The 19,606-nt window shown below is 42.4% G+C and overlaps 1 protein-coding gene across 2 annotated transcripts in view; it reads left to right on the top strand.

Moving 5' to 3' along the window:
- Positions 1–19,606, top strand: part of ULK4 (unc-51 like kinase 4) — a 442,797-nt gene that overhangs the window by 164,048 nt on the left and 259,143 nt on the right. For both annotated transcript variants that reach the window (XM_019537396.1, XM_019537387.1), the window contains exons 22-24: positions 5,098–5,231; positions 11,105–11,226; positions 11,500–11,556. In XM_019537396.1, coding sequence (XP_019392941.1) covers positions 5,098–5,231; positions 11,105–11,226; positions 11,500–11,556 — 313 coding nt within the window. The remainder of the gene's footprint in view (positions 1–5,097; positions 5,232–11,104; positions 11,227–11,499; positions 11,557–19,606) is intronic.

The raw sequence follows: 19,606 nt of genomic DNA, 5'->3' as shown, positions 1-19,606 counted from the left end.
CTTGAGAGAGTCCAGAGAAGAGCCACGCGCATGATCAGAGGTCAGGAAAGCAGACCTTACGATGACAGGCTGAGAGCCATGGGGCTGTTCAGCCTGGAAAATTGTAGGCTTGGGAGTGATCTGATGGCCACCTATAAGTTTATCAGGGGTGACCACCAGGATCTGGGGGAACGGTTGTTCACCAGAGCGCCCCAAGGGATGACAAGGTCGAACAGTCATAAACTACTGCAAGACCATTTCAGGCTGCACGTAAGGAAGAATTTCTTTACTGTCCGAGCCCCCAAGGTCTGGAACAGTTTGCCATCGGAGGTGGTTCAAACACCTACATTGAACACCTTCAAGAGCAAATTGGATGCTTATCTTGCTGGGATCCTATAACCCCAGCTGACTTCCTGCCCTTTGGGCAGGGGACTGGACTCGATGATCTTCCAACATCCCTTCCAGCCCTAATGTCTATGAAATCTATGATGCTGCCAAGGCAGACCCTGAGTATAGCAAAAGTGACTACATGGCTGTGGGTGCAAGGGTGAGGGGGTCTGGGGTTCAGGTTGTTTTCTTGTTGATCCTTCTGGTCAAGGGAAAGGGCCCGGGACAGCGCAGGTGGTGTCACCAGCATCACTTTGGCTTCTTCGAGCATGAGATGTTGTTTTAAGAAGGATTGCTGGGAAGAAATGGGATCAACCTGAGAAAGAGACGGAAGAGTGACTTCACAAATAGGCTCACTAACCTAGTGAGGAGGGCTTTAAACTAGGTTTGCCAGGGAGGAAGTATGGGCTGGATGAATGGACTCTGTGGTTGATAGAAAACTGGCTGGAGCATTGGGCTCCAAGAGTAGTAATCAATGGTTCGATGTCTAGTTGGCATTTGGTATCAAGCGGAGTGCACCAGGAGTTAAACCTGGGGCCGGTTTTGTTCAATGTCTTCATCAACGATCTGGAAGGGGGCATAGAGTGCACCCTCAGCAAGTTTGCAGATGACACAAAGCTATGGGGAGTAGTAGATATGCTTGAGGGTAGGGCTAGGATTCAGAGTGATCTAGACAAATTGGAGGATTGGGCCAAAAGAAATGTCATGCAGTTCAACAAGGATAAGTGCAAAGTCCTGCACTTAGGATGGAACAATCCCATGCACCAGTACGAGCTGGGGGCTGAGTGTCTGGGCAGCAGCTTTGCAGAAAAGGACCTTGGGTTACAGAGGACAATAAGCTGAATATGAAGCAACAGTGTGCTCTTGTTGCCAAGAAGGCTAATGGCATCATGGGCTGCATTGGTAGGTGTGTTGCCAGTAGGTCAAGGGAAGTGATTATTCCCCTCCATTCAGCACTGGTGGGGCCACATCTGAGTATCCAAAAAGAGGCTTATGTATACTAGTACTGTGTTCAGTTTTGGGCCCCCACTACAGAAAGGATGTGAAAAAATTGGAAAGTCCAGTGGAGGGTGACAAAAATGGTGAGGTGGCTGGGGCACATGACTTATGAGGATATGCTGAGGGAGCTGGGCTTATTTAGTCTGGAGAATAGAAGATGGGAGATTTCATAGTAGCCTTCAGCTACCTGTTCGCATTGGTGGCAGATGACAGAAGAAGAAACAATGGTCTCAAGTTGCAGCAAGGGAAGTTTAGGTTGGATATTAGGAAGAATTTTCTAACTAGGAGGGTAGTATAACACGAACAGGTTACCCAGAGAGGTGGTGAAAGCTCCATCCTTGGAGGTTTTCATGACCCAGCTAGACAAAGCTTTGGCTGAGATGATTTAGTTGCATATGGTCCTGCTTTGAGCAGGACAAGATGCTCTCCTGAGTTCCCATCTAACCCTAACTTTCTATGATTCTGTGATTCTGTAACAGTCTTCCAAGCAAAGTAGTGGGCTTAAGGAACCTGAATCTGAATAAGTCTGGTGGAAGGGTTGATGCAATGAAATCAGTCTCATCTTGGGGTGACCCCAGAGCTCCAGAGTCTCTCCCCACTGCCTTGCTATGTATCCTCAGGGTTTTGACTGCTTTTTGCTTCTGGGAGACTTCTCTCCCCTTAGAAAAGCTATAAAGTCATAAGTTGAGACAGGTTTATTAGGCAAGGGGAAAAAATCAAACGTTTGTTTGGTTTGATTAAACAGACATACAAGAATAAAAATACCTCCTTGCTAACTTCTAACCTGAAGATGTTTCCTGTGTTTCCAGCAGCAAGCAGTCTTGCTAACTTTTTGGGTGACTCTTTTGCCTCATTGGCTGGTTTCCTCTTTTCCCCTGGACACCTGGTAACTTCTTCTCTCCCAACATTTTTTTTTTTAAATCCCATGATCATCATCTCCATCTAAACTCTCATTTCTTGTTTCAATTCCTGGGGCACATGTTTATATTGGTAGATGATTTTCTTCCAATGTCTGGCATCCACCTGATAATTGCACCAATTGTATTCGTTGGCATGCACCAGGCCATTGTTTGATATATATTCTGTTTCATGTAAACATTCCCAGAATTTTTCTCCCTCTGTCTCTGATAGGTATGCTGACTAGAGTTTCCTTTTGTATGCAGTTAACCATTGCCTAGTGAGAAGTGCTCTTATCACCTAGCTGGAAATACACCAACTGACAATTTCTTGAGTAAATCAAAGTAAAGAATTACAACAATATATTTTTATGTAGTGTGAGGTTTGATATAAATATATAAATAAAAAAATAAACATAGTTTATTATTCCATCCAAATATGACAGTAGTTAATCAAGTGGAGGGGATATCTGTGTATGTGAGTTATGAGAAAAGAACCACTGATTGGGAATTCTGGTACAAGACCACTCAGTCTGTGTGGTATGGACTCATATAATTTTGGTTTTCAGGTTATGGTATAAAGGTAACTGTAATGTGGAAGATTAGTAATCCCATGACTCTGTATTTTACTGGTCATCAATTGGGGCCAGGAAGAGATTCGAGTTGGGGCCAGGAAGATTTTTTTGTTTTTGAGGGACTGGGACATTGGCCACACCTGAGGTCATTTTTGACTGAGGTTCACTATGCCTCCTCTAGCTCGATAAACCCAAAGAATCCAGCCTGAAAGATCCTGCTTTTCCACTCAGGATCAAACCAAATGACAAATTTGGGGTCAAGTAGGAATTTTTCTTCTAAGCACAGACTGTGAAGCACTTTGTGGCCCAGGAGGCCCCTTTTAGTCCTATATCCCTATGCTTTTTACAGGATAAACCCCCATAAGGACCATTGTATTGATTTGTCAGGTTATGAGACCTCTTAGACCTTGAAGGAAGGTTCATAGAGTGTTGGATGTTCCTCTATTAGCCCTCTCCTTTAAGCTGCTACTCTAGCTGCCATAGCAGGGCTCTTGCTGCTCAAGCAGGGCTCTGTCCTATCAACCTGTGGCTGGGCCATTAGCCCTGCAATTGGCACTCGTAACCCATGAATCCCTGGCTGCCTGTTCCCTTGCAACCAGCCCATAATGGGCAGTGCTTCCTGAACCTGGGGATCTCCCTGCTGCTGCTTCTCACCTAAAGTAAAAGGAGCCCCTGGTTCCCCATTACACTTGTTTTCCTTAGAGTCAGGCCAATGTGTATGAGTCTTGATTCCTCAGTGGGACCTAAATCTGGTCCTTATATACTAAATAGAGCCACTGTTTGAGGCTATGGCAACATGAACCCTGATTCATCTATCAATGATCCAGCTATCATCTACTAACAAAAATTCCTAGTAGCAGTTACCTTAGCAAGGAGAGCAGGGAAGATCCAAGCCTTCATGGCATATCCTCTTTACATCATATTTTATCCTGACAAAACCTTGAAGACCTATCCAGAATTCTTGTGTTGAGTTGCACAATAGTGACAGATCATTCTCCCAGTTTTCTTCCCAAAGACCCATTTCTCTTGGGCAAAAGCTTCTCTACATTTGCTTAATGTTATGAAGGCTCTAGTCCAGGGGTTGTCAACCAGGGGTACATGCACCCCCAGGGTTACTTAGAAAGGTTGTTAGGGGTATGCATGGGTGGGCGGGGTTGGAACATGCCCTGGGGTGTGGGGGCAGCATCTCCCCTGGTGCATTCACCTCTTACCCAGGGGAAGGACATGCCAGGCACCGCAGGCCCCATGCAGCATGCTGCGGCACCTCCCCACCCCTCACCCCAGCTCACTCTCCAGATTGGCCACTACCCCCACAGCAGAGTGGTAGGGTCTGAATGGTTGGGGGGTAGTGCCTGCCCCTGGCGGCGTGCAGTTGGCCAGATGTGAGGCCAGTCAGCAGCCCACAGAGCCACAACTGGCCATGGCAAAGCAGTGCAGCATGCGGCCAAGCAAGTTGGCGCCAGTGGCCACCACATGAGCCCCACCCCATTCTCCCCCTCCGCCCGCAGCACTGCCACTATGTGCACCCCATGCAGGGTCAGACCTATAGTGTTAATCCTTTTACAGCCACTGCCAAATTGGTAGCAGCTTTTAGCTTTTGACCAAAAGTTGCTTCTAATTCAGCAGTGGCGATGAAAGGGTTAATACTGATAATGCAGCATGTACTCTGCCTCTGTGTTCAGGACAGAGCCATGCCTCTCAAAAAATCTTTTTTCCTTTATTCAGCTTTCCCTAAAACGAGGTGCACATCTGATTTCAGGGTGTGTGATATGTGAGAAAATAGTCATTGGTTTCTTTGGGATTTGTGGCTCTTCCGGACAATCAGGTCATTTCTGATGAAGTTAAAAATAGATTTGGGGCCCTAATGTTACGCTCATAAATTTGGAAACTTGCTACTGTAGGCAGGAGGGGTTTGGGTTTTTTTGGAATGTTATTTTAATCTAAAATAAGTTATTTTAAAATAAGTATCTCCCTAGTCTGCTTGTAAGGGGCAAATCACTTGTCATGTATACATTGTATCTCCATTTATACTAATAGGGTTAACTACCATAGAGCTAGATTTAGCTCACTGTTTTTAGAGTATTTTTAATTGTTTATTTGGAAGGCAGCATCTAATATTTTCAGCAAGTTGCAGAAACGATACTTAAGTGTCATTTTGCTGGTAACTGTGCAAACTGAAATGTTTGCCTCGGTAGTATTTTTGAGATACAGAGTCAGTTTTTTGTCATGAAAGGTAATCTTTTGTACTTGCTTGCATGTAGATTGGTGATGTACATTGAAAGAGACAGCAGAAAGGCCACACCAGGAAAAGAGCAGCAAAGCGGCAATGAATATCTGTCAAAATGCGTGGATCTTCTCATCTATCACATTGTACAGGAGCTTCCAGGAATTCTAGGTAAATTGAACTGGCTAACTGTAAACCGATTTTTTTTTTTTTAATTTTACTTTTTTTTTCTTTACGCCCTTGTGGAACATTTAAATGTCTTTTTAATGAACAAAAATGAAGGTGGAAAGATGCTATTTTCCAATCATTTACTGTTTATGACATTAGCTTCACAGAGTTTCTCAGGGCTTAGCTTAGAGCTAAGGCTGGGGCATTCCTGGAAAGCACATTTTGCTTGCCCACTCAGTCTTCCTCTGGGTGTGCTAAAAGTCCTAGAAATATAGCAATGTAGTCACATTACAGTGGACCTGGACCCAGGCTCCTATTGTCCCTCAGGCTCTTGGTCTTGAGTGTGCTTATGGGCATGAAGTTAGGACACCATATGGAAATGGTGCAGATAAACTGTTGGTTGTATGATGATATTTTGCATTTGAATATTGAGAGAATGCTTTGTTTTGTTTAAGATTTATATATCAAAAGCTGGAGTTAGGAGAGGGAAATGAGTAAAAAGGGGGCATAGAGACTGGTGACACAGATTATAGATGGAGAGGAACCTAGGGAAGGAAGCAGGAACAACTGGCAGTCATTTGGTTGTAGCGAACACTGACACTGGATAGATTAGGAGGAGGAGGAACTGACAGGAAGAGGAGACTAGGGGTTGGAAATAATACTTGGGAAGCCACCTCTGACAAGAAGTTAGGGTGCACAGGGAAAATGGGACTGCCAGGTTCAATAAGCTAGAAGAAACAGTGGGGGTGGAGAAGGAAGTGGATGGATGAGACAGGGATAAGGATCTGTGGAGGTGTTTGTGGGTGAAATGAAATCACCAAGGAATGGGATGAGTGGCCTAGGACTAGAAGTTAGTAGATGGCTTGGGGAAGGGGAAGAGTAGAAGGCCACTTGTGTATGTAAACTGAGGCTAGAAGTAGGGAGGATGAGAAGACTGGGATTTGGGTAGCAAGCTATGAGGGAAAGATTTTCAAAATGGCTGGTTGGGGAAACTGAGTCTGGAAATTTGGACTGGGCAGGCAAAAGAATGGGACCAGGACAAGGAGCCAGATTTGGTGAAAAGGGGATGGGATAGAATCAGTCTGTAGCAGATTGGGCAGAGGAGGTCAGAGTTTGGGGAGTTACAGGCAGAACATAAATTCAAGTGCAAGAGAAGGCTTCAGGAAAGATGAGATGTGGGTTTGAATACTGTGGGAGAAGAGAGATTGATCTGCGAGTTGTCAACACAAAGGTGACAGTTAAAACTGTCTTAGCAGACGGGATTTCCCAGGCTAGAAATAGATATTGCCAAATGAAGTGAATCAGGTGTCAGGATTTAACCTAGCACAGCTGATCTGCTTCATTTGGTGAAACACGTCACCTATTGTTTTGCCCATTGATCTTGCAGGACTGTGGGCAACACATTCCTCTCTGATATGTCTCTATAAGCAGGGAAATCCCAGCTTCCCCCCCTGAGATTGCATTGGAGCGAGTTGGAAACTCTGATGTGGTGACAGAGTTGGGCCACCAATCAGCTGATTGGCCACAACCCTGGGACTACACTGGAGTGTCGACAGGTAGTCCCAGAAGGGGGAACCCAGGCAGGCATTCCCAAGGCTTTTAAGGACCTGATCCTTCATACGCTGGGAATAGGAATTCACAGGGCTTACCGGATTGGACCCCTGAAGCCTTAAGTCTGCCTGCTTGCAGTGGCTGTGAAATGTGTGCAACTTTGGGCTGACTGCACACTCGCACCATAAACCTAACAGATTAAAGCAACACAAATTGATATGACCTATGTTGTGGCCACAAATTTGGGGCATTTGTGGCTTGATAGGGGTATGGGTGTCTGTTTGCTTGGCCTTTGTACTACCATAAAATAAGTTATGGCAGTGCAAAGGGGATGTCTGTCTACTTCCACCCCCAGAGATATGGGTGCAAAGGTATAGGAGAGAAGGGGCCAAGGATAGAGACTCTTGCAACCTTCAGGCAGGAGAGAAGAGTAAGACTCTGTGTAATGGTTTTTGGATCCAAGATGACAGTTGATTTGATCAGAGATGATCCCAGCAGGGTGCGGGACCCAGGGCAAAGCAGCCTGGGCTGGGTCCCCCTGCCTGCCCTGCACATGTATACCAAGGAGTGAAAGCCCTGGCACACCAGATGCGGCAGGATGCGTGGTGGCCGGAACCTCTGGGCAGAACAGGCAAAGAGCTATCCAACCTGCTGGGTGGGCGAGTGGCCTAACTTGCAGCCGTGGCCTCTCCACCTGGCTCTGTGGGGCCCCTCAAAGCAAGGGGCTCAGGGCAGTTGCTCCAGTTCCACCGTGCCACCCCCCACCGCTCCCGCAGGGATGGCCCTGGTGTTAATTATTGTTACAGGAATCAGAAAGAATGGGCAGCACTTGCAAAGATGCTAGGCCTAGAAGTCACTTTATTCTCTTAAAGTTTATTTACAAAGACCATGTGATGTTTGTTTTTTCCTCACACCAAATGCCTTTTTTTCTCTTTACATAACTAAATATATCAGATGCCTATTCAGGGTCAATTCCAGGACTGCATCCACAGTCTATAAAATGATTGAGGCATGAACTGTTTTACCATATATGCATGCAGTACCTCACACTATGTGGTCCTCATCTCATTTGGGAGATAAAACATATCATTGTTACTATTCACCCAGAATATTGCATCGCGGTTTTTGCACGCAATTTTCTGATTTTACTATTGTACAGTTTTAATGGGATGGCTTGGACAATTACTGTATCTAAAGTAAAGCCAATTGCAGACATTTCCATTTAATTTTTTTCTTCATCTGTTTTGATTATTTCTGAGCTGTCCATTTCTATCATTAAGCATTTTCTTTTTATTTATTTGGGATCAATGAAGAACCATGTCCTGGTCGAAGAGTGAATGCTGTTGCCTCATGTGAAAAAGGTGTCCAGACTTGGATACCTTACAAAATGGAACTAGTTAAAAGTAATGTAATTACTGATTAACAAATTAATGTTTGGTTGTTTTTTTTTACAAGCATATATTTAAACTCTCTTCTAATCCCCTTCTGTTCCAGCAGATGTTGCTGTAAACCAAATTATATTTAAAAAAAGAGAAATCAGTTTCTCATACACACATTAAAAAGTTCAGTTAAATCTGTAATAGAGCAGTCAGTCTTCCAAACTTGCCAAATACTTTAAATAACCTAACTTCTATAATTATAGAATTTTAAGTTCTTTTCTGTAATAACTATAAGAAGTGCAAGTCATACTGAAATACTGAGGTAAGCATACCTATTAATCTAATGCAGAATTGGCAACAAGGTGATCACTGTATGCATCTTACCATACAGAAAACCAGACTACCAAATGAGGGTGATTCACCATCTCTGTCACTGCAAGTTGGGTGTGGGCAGATTATTCTACTTAACTATTCAAAATAAAAGTGTATGTTTATTAAAAAATAGGATTTTTTTCTTGTATCTTATATAAATGAAAAAAAAAGAGATTTCATGGACAGTTAACTATCCATGACAGTCAAATCCATAAACATATCTGTCCTTTTAATTTGGTACCTAGTTCTTCTGTCTTTCTATTTGTTGAACATTGCAATCACTTGGAATATTTAACAGATAAAACACTGCTACTGCTAAGTATGAATTAATACCATGGCCTGTTTTATAGAGAAGATCTGATTATGAAGATTGTGTGGTGCCATTTGGCCTTAAAGTGTATGAAACATTAAATAAGTGTGGCGGAATGTGTCCTTTAATTGTTTAATGCACATACTCTATGCTGCAAATAATCTTCAGTACAGGTGTTCTTGGGGAAAAGAAGTGCACATTCTAGACTGCATGACTTCATGAGATCCTTTCCAGCTGTACTTTCCTATGATCCTGTGAACATTCAAAGATAGAATATGGCCCTTTCAATCATTATTTTCATTGCTTTGGTAGTTGCTTTTCTTTCTTTGCATATAAACAAAGACTTTCTCTGGCCTCTTTCTTCCACTTTAGATGAAGATATGATGGAGTCATGTTTGCTTGAGACAACAGTTAATGTAGTTAATGTAGAACAGGACCAGTCAGAATACAGTTTTTTATATTCATCCATTTATTGGAGCAGATCCCCTGGCAGCTGCTGCAGTGACAGCAGCAGCCCTGTACAGAAGAGCTGGGCAGGAATGACAAGTGTGGACTAGGCACAGTACAATTAGTTGGTGGGTACCCACAGGCTGGATTAAATTTCCTGGCAGGCTGGATGTATTCTGCCCACCCCTGTATTGTATATGAAATTGAACACACCATCTTGCACAAGATTTGATTTAAGTTTCGGGAAAGTATTTGTGAGACAATTATCAAAAATGTTCTTCATTCAAAGATCAGTCATTGAAGGCTCTTTTGTAATGTTTCATGAAAAGCTGCTAACAAGGCTACTCAGAGTTTTGATCACTCAATTAGGTTTGGACTGCATAAGCTTCCTGTGGTTCATTCTGATATGTCTGAGTTTGGGATGCTCAGAAGGGGTCAGAGAGATGGTTTGCAAATGTTTCTTGTGGAGAAGAAATAAAAGCTTCTAAGAGATTGTACACGTCAGAATTTACCAACAGAATTACAGATATTTTGCCTCAAAAAATGATGCATTTTCCCATGACTTGATTCATCTACTGCACTACTGCAGATTTTTGTAAATATAGTTCTGCTTGGAATCAGTGGGTACCTCTACAAAGATGCTTTACTGCACATTAGATTAATATGCAGTAAAGTGTTACCATCTACACATGTGCAGCAATTACTGTGCAGTAGATTAGTTTTATGCGCTGTTTTCTAGTACTTGTAGATGCAGATACTAGAATTCAGCACATTAAACTAATGCACCAAAGCATACATCAGCCTAGGCAGCAGGGAGCCTAGGAGGCGGAGAGATTGGGACACTTTCTGATCTCCACGTGGCTTGGGGAGCTGTCCTCTTTGCTGGGCACCTGCCTCCCAGCTACGTGGAGATTTGGACCTGTCTTGATCTCCATGTGGCTGGGAGACCTGTCCCAGCAGCCAGGACAGCTTCCCCCTCCCCACAGAGATTGGCATCAGCCTTTATGAACCCTGCCAGCTTGGGACTGGAACTCAGGACAGCCTGGAACTCCCTCTGGTTGCTGCAGGAGGGCAGAGCAGGAGAGGAGCAGCCCTGAACTGAACTGCTCCCACTGGGACCAAATTTGCTTCCAGTAGGTGTACGTTCAGATATGTGCGGGGCCTCATTTTAATGCACCTGAATCTTTTACACAGAAAATTAAGATGCATCAATTGCATGTGTAGATGTACACGATGGACTTTCTTTTGACATAAAAAGAGAAGTAAAAGAGAAATCATCCCTTAGATTCTAGCTTGACACTTATTTAGCGTCAAGAAAATGATCATATGTCACATTAGTGGGGAAAATGTGGAATTAGGGTACGGTGTATCTGGCAGTGATAATTTTTTTTAGCCAGATAAGAGTTAGGTGCCTTAACACTCTTAAAAGTTACCTCCTAGAGAAAAACAGAATCTCTTCCCTTCCAAATCCTCACAATTTAGTGCATGTTACTGGTGAGCATAAGAGACTAATCTTTACTCTTGTAAAAAATGGTAGAGCTGCATACATGCTCAAAGATAGGCACATACTTGTGTGTTCTGAAGGACTGGGAGCGGACTGCTGAGAACTTGGCAGGCTTAAGTCCTCTAGAAGTTCAAACAAGGAAAAAAAAAATCAGCATGAGTTTCAGTTAAGGAAAATCCTCAAAATCCTTATACAGATTGCAACTGAAACTGGAAGAAAAATATTTTTGAATAATAAAAACTTTGTTTAGTAAACTAGTGAAGTTTGGGAAAATATACTGTATTTAAAATACACTTCAGTACTTTTGTTGCAGGAGACATTCTCAGTGCCTTAGCTAATGTATCTGGACGTAAACATCCATCAACAATTCAGGCCAAACAGCTCAAGGTGTGTCTTCCCATGATGCCTGTTGTCCTCCATCTTGTAACATCCCAGGTAACTATTTTTTCAAATTTTTAACAAAGGACATTACACTTGTACGAGCTTCTGAAATGCAGTTTGCATTGACTGCCTTTTTTAACTGCTTTATTTGAAGTTAAGATATGGCTGTATAGCAGAATAAACACGAAGCCTGGTGCTTGTAGTGATGTGAGAATTTTACTGATTAAAAAAATAAGTATTCTGCTTATTTTTTAGATCCCTTGTAAAATGTAGGATGTTTAATATTTTTTGGATTGTTTAACTTTTTGCCAAACTCTGTTCAAATAGGTTTTCCGTCCCCAAATTATAACAGAAGAGTTTCTTTTCAACTATGGGAGCTTGCTTGTAAGTAAAGAGTTTCATTATATTAACTTTCTATTTATCAGGAAAGTGCACACAGAGAAATCATGGGGATTAGTCTTATACAACATATACCTCACTGTTAAAGTGAAAGGGAGGTTTTATTTTATTTTGGATCTGCCTTTTTGCCTTTGATTTTATTACATTTTCTGCTACTATCTCATTTTTTCTTTCCATAATGTATTTGCTCAAAAGGCAAAAACATATAAAGTGGCTTTTCTACAGAATATTTTTCATGTCTCTTAGGATCAAATTTCATAAGACATTCAAATACTGGAAAAAAAATAAATCCAGAAGTTATGTATATTTTCTGTGTCGCAGAGCAGTGTCCTAAGAGCGGCCGTGATCTCTCCTAGCGCCCCCTACCATGCCAAGTTGGTGTCAATGCACCCTCATTCTTGCCCGCCATGTCTTTGATGTTATTAGTGTTATGGGAGGCTGCCTTTTCGCCCCCTTGGACACGGTACCTGTGATGTATCCAAGTCTGTGCCCCGTCTAATATGACTCCGTGCACTAAAGCCTTAGGGAATACGTGTGGCTCCTACAACCCCTAATACCACGCCCCAAGCCTCGCAGATGTACCGGACATTGTCTAGTCAACTTCTATCTGTGTCCTCATGGGCACCCCTGGCTCTTCACGTAATTGCTGGTGCCCTCGTGGGCACCCCTGGCTCTTCATGTAATTGCTGGTGCCCTCATGGGCTCCCTGGGGTTATTTCATCTTGGCCCAGGCCCTCACGGGCTCTCTGGCCTCTTTCTCAATGGCCTGCACCCCCACGGACGTTCCCTGGCCTCTCTTTCCTCACAGTTGCGTGCGCTTCCTGCAGACGCTCTCTGGCCTCTCTCACAGCCGTCTTGCCTGAGTTCTCACGAGCGCTTCCTGGCTTCTCCTTTTTCTCAGGTGCCTGCATTCTCCGCGGATGCTCTCTGGCCTCTCTTGTGGCTGTGCCCGCCGTGGGGCCTGCTCTCGCAATTGGGGCCCTCCCTTGCGATCTGCTCTCGCGATTGGGGCCCTCCCTTGCGATCTGCTCTTGCGATTGGGGCCCTCCCTTGCGTTCGGGACTCAGGTGGCTGTAGCCATGTCTGGCCCCCAAAATTCCCCTCTTGGGTCTTAAGCAAGCGCCCTTCCTGGGGCTTCTCCCCTGTGTGCCCTCCCTGGGCTTTGCCCTCACTAGGGCCTTTCTCCATGCTTGGGGCTCAGGTGGCCACAGCCGTGCCTGGCCCCTAAATCCCCTCCTCAGGTCTACAACTCCTGTGGGGCTCAAGCGGCCTCCACCTTACCTGGCCCCCAGTGCACTGTGCCCTTTCTCAGGGCTGGGGTCAGTGCACCCCTAAATGCTGTGCCCTCTCTGGCACCGGGGTCCCCACACCGCTGTGGAGCCCCTACGAGGCCTCCTCCAACCCCTATTAGCCTCACCCAGTCCTCTGGTGTAACAACAAAAGCAATAACGTAAGCCAATCAGCTACAACTCAAAACTAAGCCTCCCGGCTAAAACGCAGACTCTAAGCCCTCTGGCTAATCATCATTCAAATTCCTACCAGGGGCTTTCTCCACCCAGTCCTCAAACTGAAGCTGTTTAGGCCATCAAGCTTCTCTAGGCTGCATGCTCCAGCAGAGCTCCTTCTCCCTTGGATGTTAGGGGGGAACTGCCTCTGGCCTCAGCCTGGCTTGTTTATATAGGCCAGGCCCTGCCCCCTTCTGGTCAGCTGACCAAACTGCAGTTGCCCTGACAACCAGCACCTGTAACTCTTTATAAGAGCAGGACACTGAAGTGCCCTGTGACATTCTGATAAATGCAGAATTTCCTGAGCACTTTATTTGATAGTAGAATAACTTAAATCTAAACTACGCATGATTTTACTTTCTATAATTTAATGGTGAAATTATGAGTAGGAATGAAAAATAAACTATAATGCTCAGTTCACACTTACATTTAGTGAGACCCATTCTTCCTTTGTTTAAGGATTTGACCTGCATGAATTATGTTACCTTTTTCTCCTTGCCAGTACATTTACACTATATTTAGTTGGTGAAATGCCAAGCAGTATAAACTAGATGGCTAAGACATTTGTCACATTCAGCATCTGCAGTCTAGCTTTGATATTAACAATAAAAACTGAACTGGGATTTCAAATATGCTATACAGCACTGTAGTTAAAATGAAGCAGTACTTCTATATTGTACTGTTAGATTTTAGACTGAGAGTGATTGCTATTGTCAAATGAAAAAAATATATTCTAGAAGTTATATCTCATGGTGAAATAAAATATTGTCAAGTTCATATGTACATAAAGACTGATTAGCAATTTATCTACACAATACAGTACAGAAACTCTTCATTGAAGACAGTTTCACTTTTCCTTGCTTCTTAGGATTTTGATTCCGAGAAGAGTTTAATTGATTTTGATTTAGCAGTACCAATTTGTGAATGAATAATGTACACAAAGACTATATTTTAGAATGAGGGTCCTTAGAATAAAGAAAAAATACATATTTTAAAAGTTGAACTGCAAGACATTTCTTTCTTATTTAATCTTCTGTAAATAAATGTAGTGCTTATTAAACTCTCGTGATTGATCTCTTTGGAGATAGAAGTCCTCTGTTATCAACTGTACATGGTATAACCCTGGCAGCTGGAGTGCAAGCTGCTTCTTGCTGCCCTGCCAAGTCTACTGGAAAGATTAAAGTTGTTCACCTTCAAATTCCTTTGGCTTTCCTAAAACAGCTAACAAATGTGTAGGTGTGATTTTTCAACCACCTCCTTCCAAAATAAGCCATTTTACTTGGACTGCGAAATTGCTGACAGGTAGTAATAATTTATAGGCATTACCTGGGCTAAATTAGAAATAGGAAACTAAATGTGAAAGGTTTTTAGATCTCACTTAAAAATGTGTGATCCAAATTGAAAATAATTGTTTCGCATCCCAAATAGTTAACCAAATTATTTATATGTAAGGTTTTAAAATGAATCTAAGGACAGCTAGAGCCAAGTTCTTGAAAAACTACATCAAACCCAGAACTTCAGGATTCCTAGGGACCCTGCTATGTTTCATGTAATTTCAAATGCCATAAATAATGTAGACACAGACCTGCAAGTAGCTGAGCACCTCCAACTCCCCTGGTTTTGCAACCATATCCTCAAAGAAGAGGAAGAAGAATGAAATATTTTATCCATGTTTTTGCCCAGGCTGAAATCATGTAAGAGCTCTTTGGTGGTCATCCTTGTGACTGCTCTAAAGACTGCTTGAATAGTGACTTATGAAAGAGTTCTTTGTAAAATACCTTCTTAAACTAGTCTTGATATTAGTCGATGAATTGGTGATTATACATTTTGCATATGGGCAGGAAAAGATCGCTTGAGAACACTCATAAAGCCCACAGGCATGTTATCTCTGGTTCCTTTTGGGGGCATAATAAAGGGGAGAAAGGAGGAAAGCGTGCAAGGAGCCTACGTCCCACCACTCCCCATGTCTTGGCATCAAAAAGATGAGTCTAGAGATGCTGCATCTTACTTCCCAGAAGTGGAGATCACAAAACCAATAAAAGCTTGGAAGGACAAAGCTATGTCAGTTTCAGAATAGGAATTCTGGCATTTAACTTTTTTGTCTCCTGTTCTCTTTAGTCTTGCTGGCAAGAGGATGGGAAAATATATCCTGGAAAACCCTTTTATAACAACACGACACGAGGCAATGAATTAGGAAAAAATAGTTGAAGAACAGAAACTTAAAACAGGTGGATCTCACACTTTAAAATTTATTTTTTGGCCTAAACTCTTCCATTGTTTAAGTGGCCACCATCCCCACTCTGAAACAAAGCCCTCTCTCAAGCATGATCCCATGTTGTATACAAAAATTATATATATTATAAGTGGCTACTGGTCTTATAAATAAGTGAGTGACTAGCCACATATGCAGCCTACTGTAGGGATCTGTTAAACCAGTGGATTTGCATCAGAGATTGTTACTAGCAGTACTGTTTGGATGTAGCCTGCGTATAGTTGCAGCTGCCTCAACTCCCTCTCTGTGCCATCTTACCGCGCTGGTGGGAGATGGAGCATTCCCTGTTTCTCTTGAGTCATGGTTCTTCTCTAGATGGGTAGTATGTTTAAAATCTTCTTGTAAAGAAGTGTTAATCTCCTTCACAGGCACTTTAATTGTCATCCCCCTCCCCCTTCCAACTACTCTGCTCTAATTATGTAGAAATTTCCAGGCTGTAAACTAAGAACCTCCTGCAGAGCTGTGATGTTGGCTAATGATGGACAGTCAAGCTGTTTTGTTTAGATGAGGGGCATTTAAGGACAAATGCTCAGTTTTCACATCCTCATTATCTTGGACTATGTCCAGAAAGATTTGCCTAAGAGAACATCTTTTAAATAAGCTATATATCCCTTGCTTGATCTTGCTGTCTCTGTGCTTCTCTACACATGGAAGTTAGTTTTTGGTTAGCTAAGATGTGATTTAAATGAAATAGCAAATATATTACACAGATGAGTTGTATCCACAGCAGGCCTTTTAGTGCCTAACTTGAGCAAAAGTGTCTGAGGTATACTGTTCCAGTGTGAAGCACCAATGCATTTGTTTCTTTCCTCTGGTAAATTTATAATTCTTTTCCTCAAGTTTCAGTGAATGTCAGTCAGAAGGGAATTCAAATAAAAGTACACTGCGGTGGTCTGCATAGCAGTAGCTTTATCAAAACTATTTCTATGCCGACTGCTATTTAACCGCATGTGAAGCTTACTCTGGTGGAGAGGCTACAGTCACAGATTTGGGGCCAGGTCCTACTTTCTAGCCTGCACCATTTGAACCTTATAGGTAATGAGTAGCCAAACTTAATAGAAAGATTGTTCTCTCAGGCAGTCCACAGCTTCCTGATAAATTGCAGGGAGCCTATGAATCTGCATTTCCTGCAGTTGGAGGTTTTTTGTATGAGCTGTAGCTCATCTGTTTTCTCTAACTTGAGGTCAGTTTCAGGACATTGCAATATTTGTTGCATCAAAATGACTTGGGACTTTCTGTTATTATATCAGAGTTTGTTTTAGTTCTCACATGAGCTGTATGTCTTAACATGAAGGTTGCCTTGGGTATCTCTCATCCCAGAGTGGCAAGGTTTCTCAAAGGCATACAAAGTTCTTTGGGCAAATCCGATATAGATGCTTCTTCAACCTGACAAAGGGTGTTTGTTCCTGAAAGCTTGCAAAGAAGAATTTTTCCAACTATTTGAGCTGGTTTAATAAAAAAATATCAGATTTACCCAAAGAACCTTGTCTGCCTATATCCTTAGACCAACACAGCTACAATCTACACCCCTGAAACAAGGTTTGGGTACAGTTCTCATCAATTTGGGAACTTGATTTCTCCATAGGATCTTGACCTTGTCTGAAATTAATTTATGAGGTGTTTCCCACCCCCTATGGCTCCCCATTTGACCTATGGCTTTCTGCTTTCTTCTTTGTCTTTTGTCATGGAAACCTGTATTCTTATGGATATAACCCGTTGCTTAATATATTCATAAACAGTCTAGAAAAGGGGTGAGTAGTGAGGTGGGCAGATTTGTGGATGACACAATATACTTTTCAAAGTGTTAAAGACCAAAGTGGACTGTGAGGATATACAACAGGATGGCACTGTTGAGTAAATGGGCAAGTAAATGCCAGATGGAATTCAGTGTAGATAAGTGCAAAGTGATGCACATGGACAAAAATAACCCAGACTATACCTATACTGTGATGGGCTATACATTAACTGTTGCCACACAGGAAAGAGTCATTGTGGACAGTTTGCTAAAAGCACCAGCTCAGTTCACAGCAGCTGTCAAAAAGGCAAACAATATTAGGGATTAAGAAGGGAATTGTAAACAAAAGTATCAATATGCCTCTTAATAAATCCTTAGAGCATCCAGACCTTGAATACTGTTCCCAGTTGTGGTGTGGAGGAGCTTCCATATAAGGAGAGACTAAAGAGGCTAGACCTATTAAGTTTAGAAAAGAGATGCTTGAAGAGGATATGATAAGGGTTTATATAATGCTAAATGGTGAAAAGAAAGTAAACAGGGATTTATTATTTACTGTTTCTCACAATCCAAGAACTAGGGTTACAAAATGAAACTAGCAATTTGTAAGTTTAAAACTAGCAAAAGGAAGTTCTTTTTCAACAGTGTACAATTAAAGCAATGGCTCTCAACCTTTTTTGTAGCAGGACCCATTTGTAAATATTGATGGCCAGTCCCAACCCAGTGCTGCTCACTCCCAACCCACTGCCCCCAGGTCCCAGCCCCCCAGTGTGTGGGGCAGTGGGTGGGTATGTCAGGCATGGGGGGGGGGCCTCAAGCAGCCCCTTTTAGGCTACAGCTCTGCCAGCCTGCAAGGGGAAAAACACAGTTTACCACATTTTTCTCCTCTAAAGGAGAATCCATTTTTAAAGATTGTTGATTCATTTCTAAAGTGTGCTAGTGACTTTTTCACATATTCTTGTGACCCATTTTTGGGTTGAGAAATGCTGAATTAAAGTATGAAACTCATTGCCACCAGATGTTGTGAAAGCTGACAGTTTAGCTAGATTCAGAAAGAGACTGGGCAAATTCTTGGAGGAAAGGGGCATCAGCAGCTTTTAGCTATGGGAGTTTGGGATACAGCCTCTGAATCAGAACTTCCTAGACATTAAATACTGAGGTTGCAAGTGGGATAAGAACAGTAAAAAAAAACAAAAAACAAAACAAAAAACAAACAAAAAAACCCGTGGACATACCCTGTTCTTGGGATACTGGCCAAGATAGACCTATGGTCTGACACCTATGGCAGTTCTTATATTTTTAATGCTGACCGGGAGAATTTGACTTGCAGGCTCACCTGCATGACATTCCAAAAAGATAGGCCTTTTTGAGACCACATCCAAACTTTGTTTCATGTCATGTGCACCATGAACCTAACTGTCCATCTGCTACTTTTCTTCCCCAAGCTTAACTTTAAAGGGTAAGAAAAGGCTTCACTTGCTAGACTTTGCAGTGTCTTGTCCTTTTGTACTGCTAGACTAAGAACAAGAATTGTAGGAGGCAGGTGATGATTGTACATGGAACACTGCACTGGATTTCATCTTGCACCTGGCTAACAATTTTTTGGGGCAAGATAACTGGTGTTCTACCAAGGAATAAGCTACTTCAGCTTTCTTTAGAAATGTACTCATCATGGATGTCTGTAAATGGACATTTGATTGTCTGAATGTATCTTTTGAAGCACTGTACTGTAACTTGGGCTTCTCTGGGCTCATGTGGACGTTGCTAAATCAATCTTACTGTCCTTGTGCTGATGTCTCCAGTGCTTGGGAGTAGGGTGTGTGTGTGTGTGTAATGTGCAATCACTGAAATGGGAGAACAAATTTGGGTACCCATACTGTAAAGGTTGTTTAAGCTGTGTTCTGGTGATGATAAAAACAACTCCAAAGCATCAGGGAAGAATGGAGAATGTAAGACGCACTCTCTCACACACTCTCTCACACTCTCGCTCACTCTTTACATCCTCCATTATTTCCTGATGCTTTGGAGTTGTTTTTATCATCATCAGTATTCCTGTATGAAGGAATGAGAGGGAGTTGGCACAGTCCTGCTTCTTTATGCTTTGGCTGTGTGTACAAGAACATGTACAGGACATACTCCTCTCTGATGGCACTGTTAGTATTAGATTGATTCAAGTACACCGGACACATACACACTCCATACAGTAGAATGTATACACGCTCTCTACAGTAACACAGCATCTCTCCAAAAGCATGGTAACTGCAGCAGTAAGCAACATTTTTCTGTGTTTTCACTGAAATGTATAAAAGCAAGGTCTAATTTTCACACATAGTTTATGGATTTTGGGATGAATTTTGGTAATATAGTCAGATTTAACCCCATCTCAGCTGGACACAAAAACAAGCAATTGCATTAAAAGTTATAGTAGATAAAATAAACTGCCTTTTGAATAGAGATGAACTTTACATTCTTGATTTTCTAACACCCAAAATAATTGTTGTTTGATGACCTACCTTGTGATAATTA

This window comes from Crocodylus porosus, unplaced genomic scaffold, assembly GCF_001723895.1.
Source record: "Crocodylus porosus isolate Cpor-Errol unplaced genomic scaffold, CroPor_comp1, whole genome shotgun sequence".
NCBI lineage: Eukaryota > Metazoa > Chordata > Crocodylia > Crocodylidae > Crocodylus > Crocodylus porosus.
This window is presented reverse-complemented; position numbering and strand designations above follow the sequence as displayed.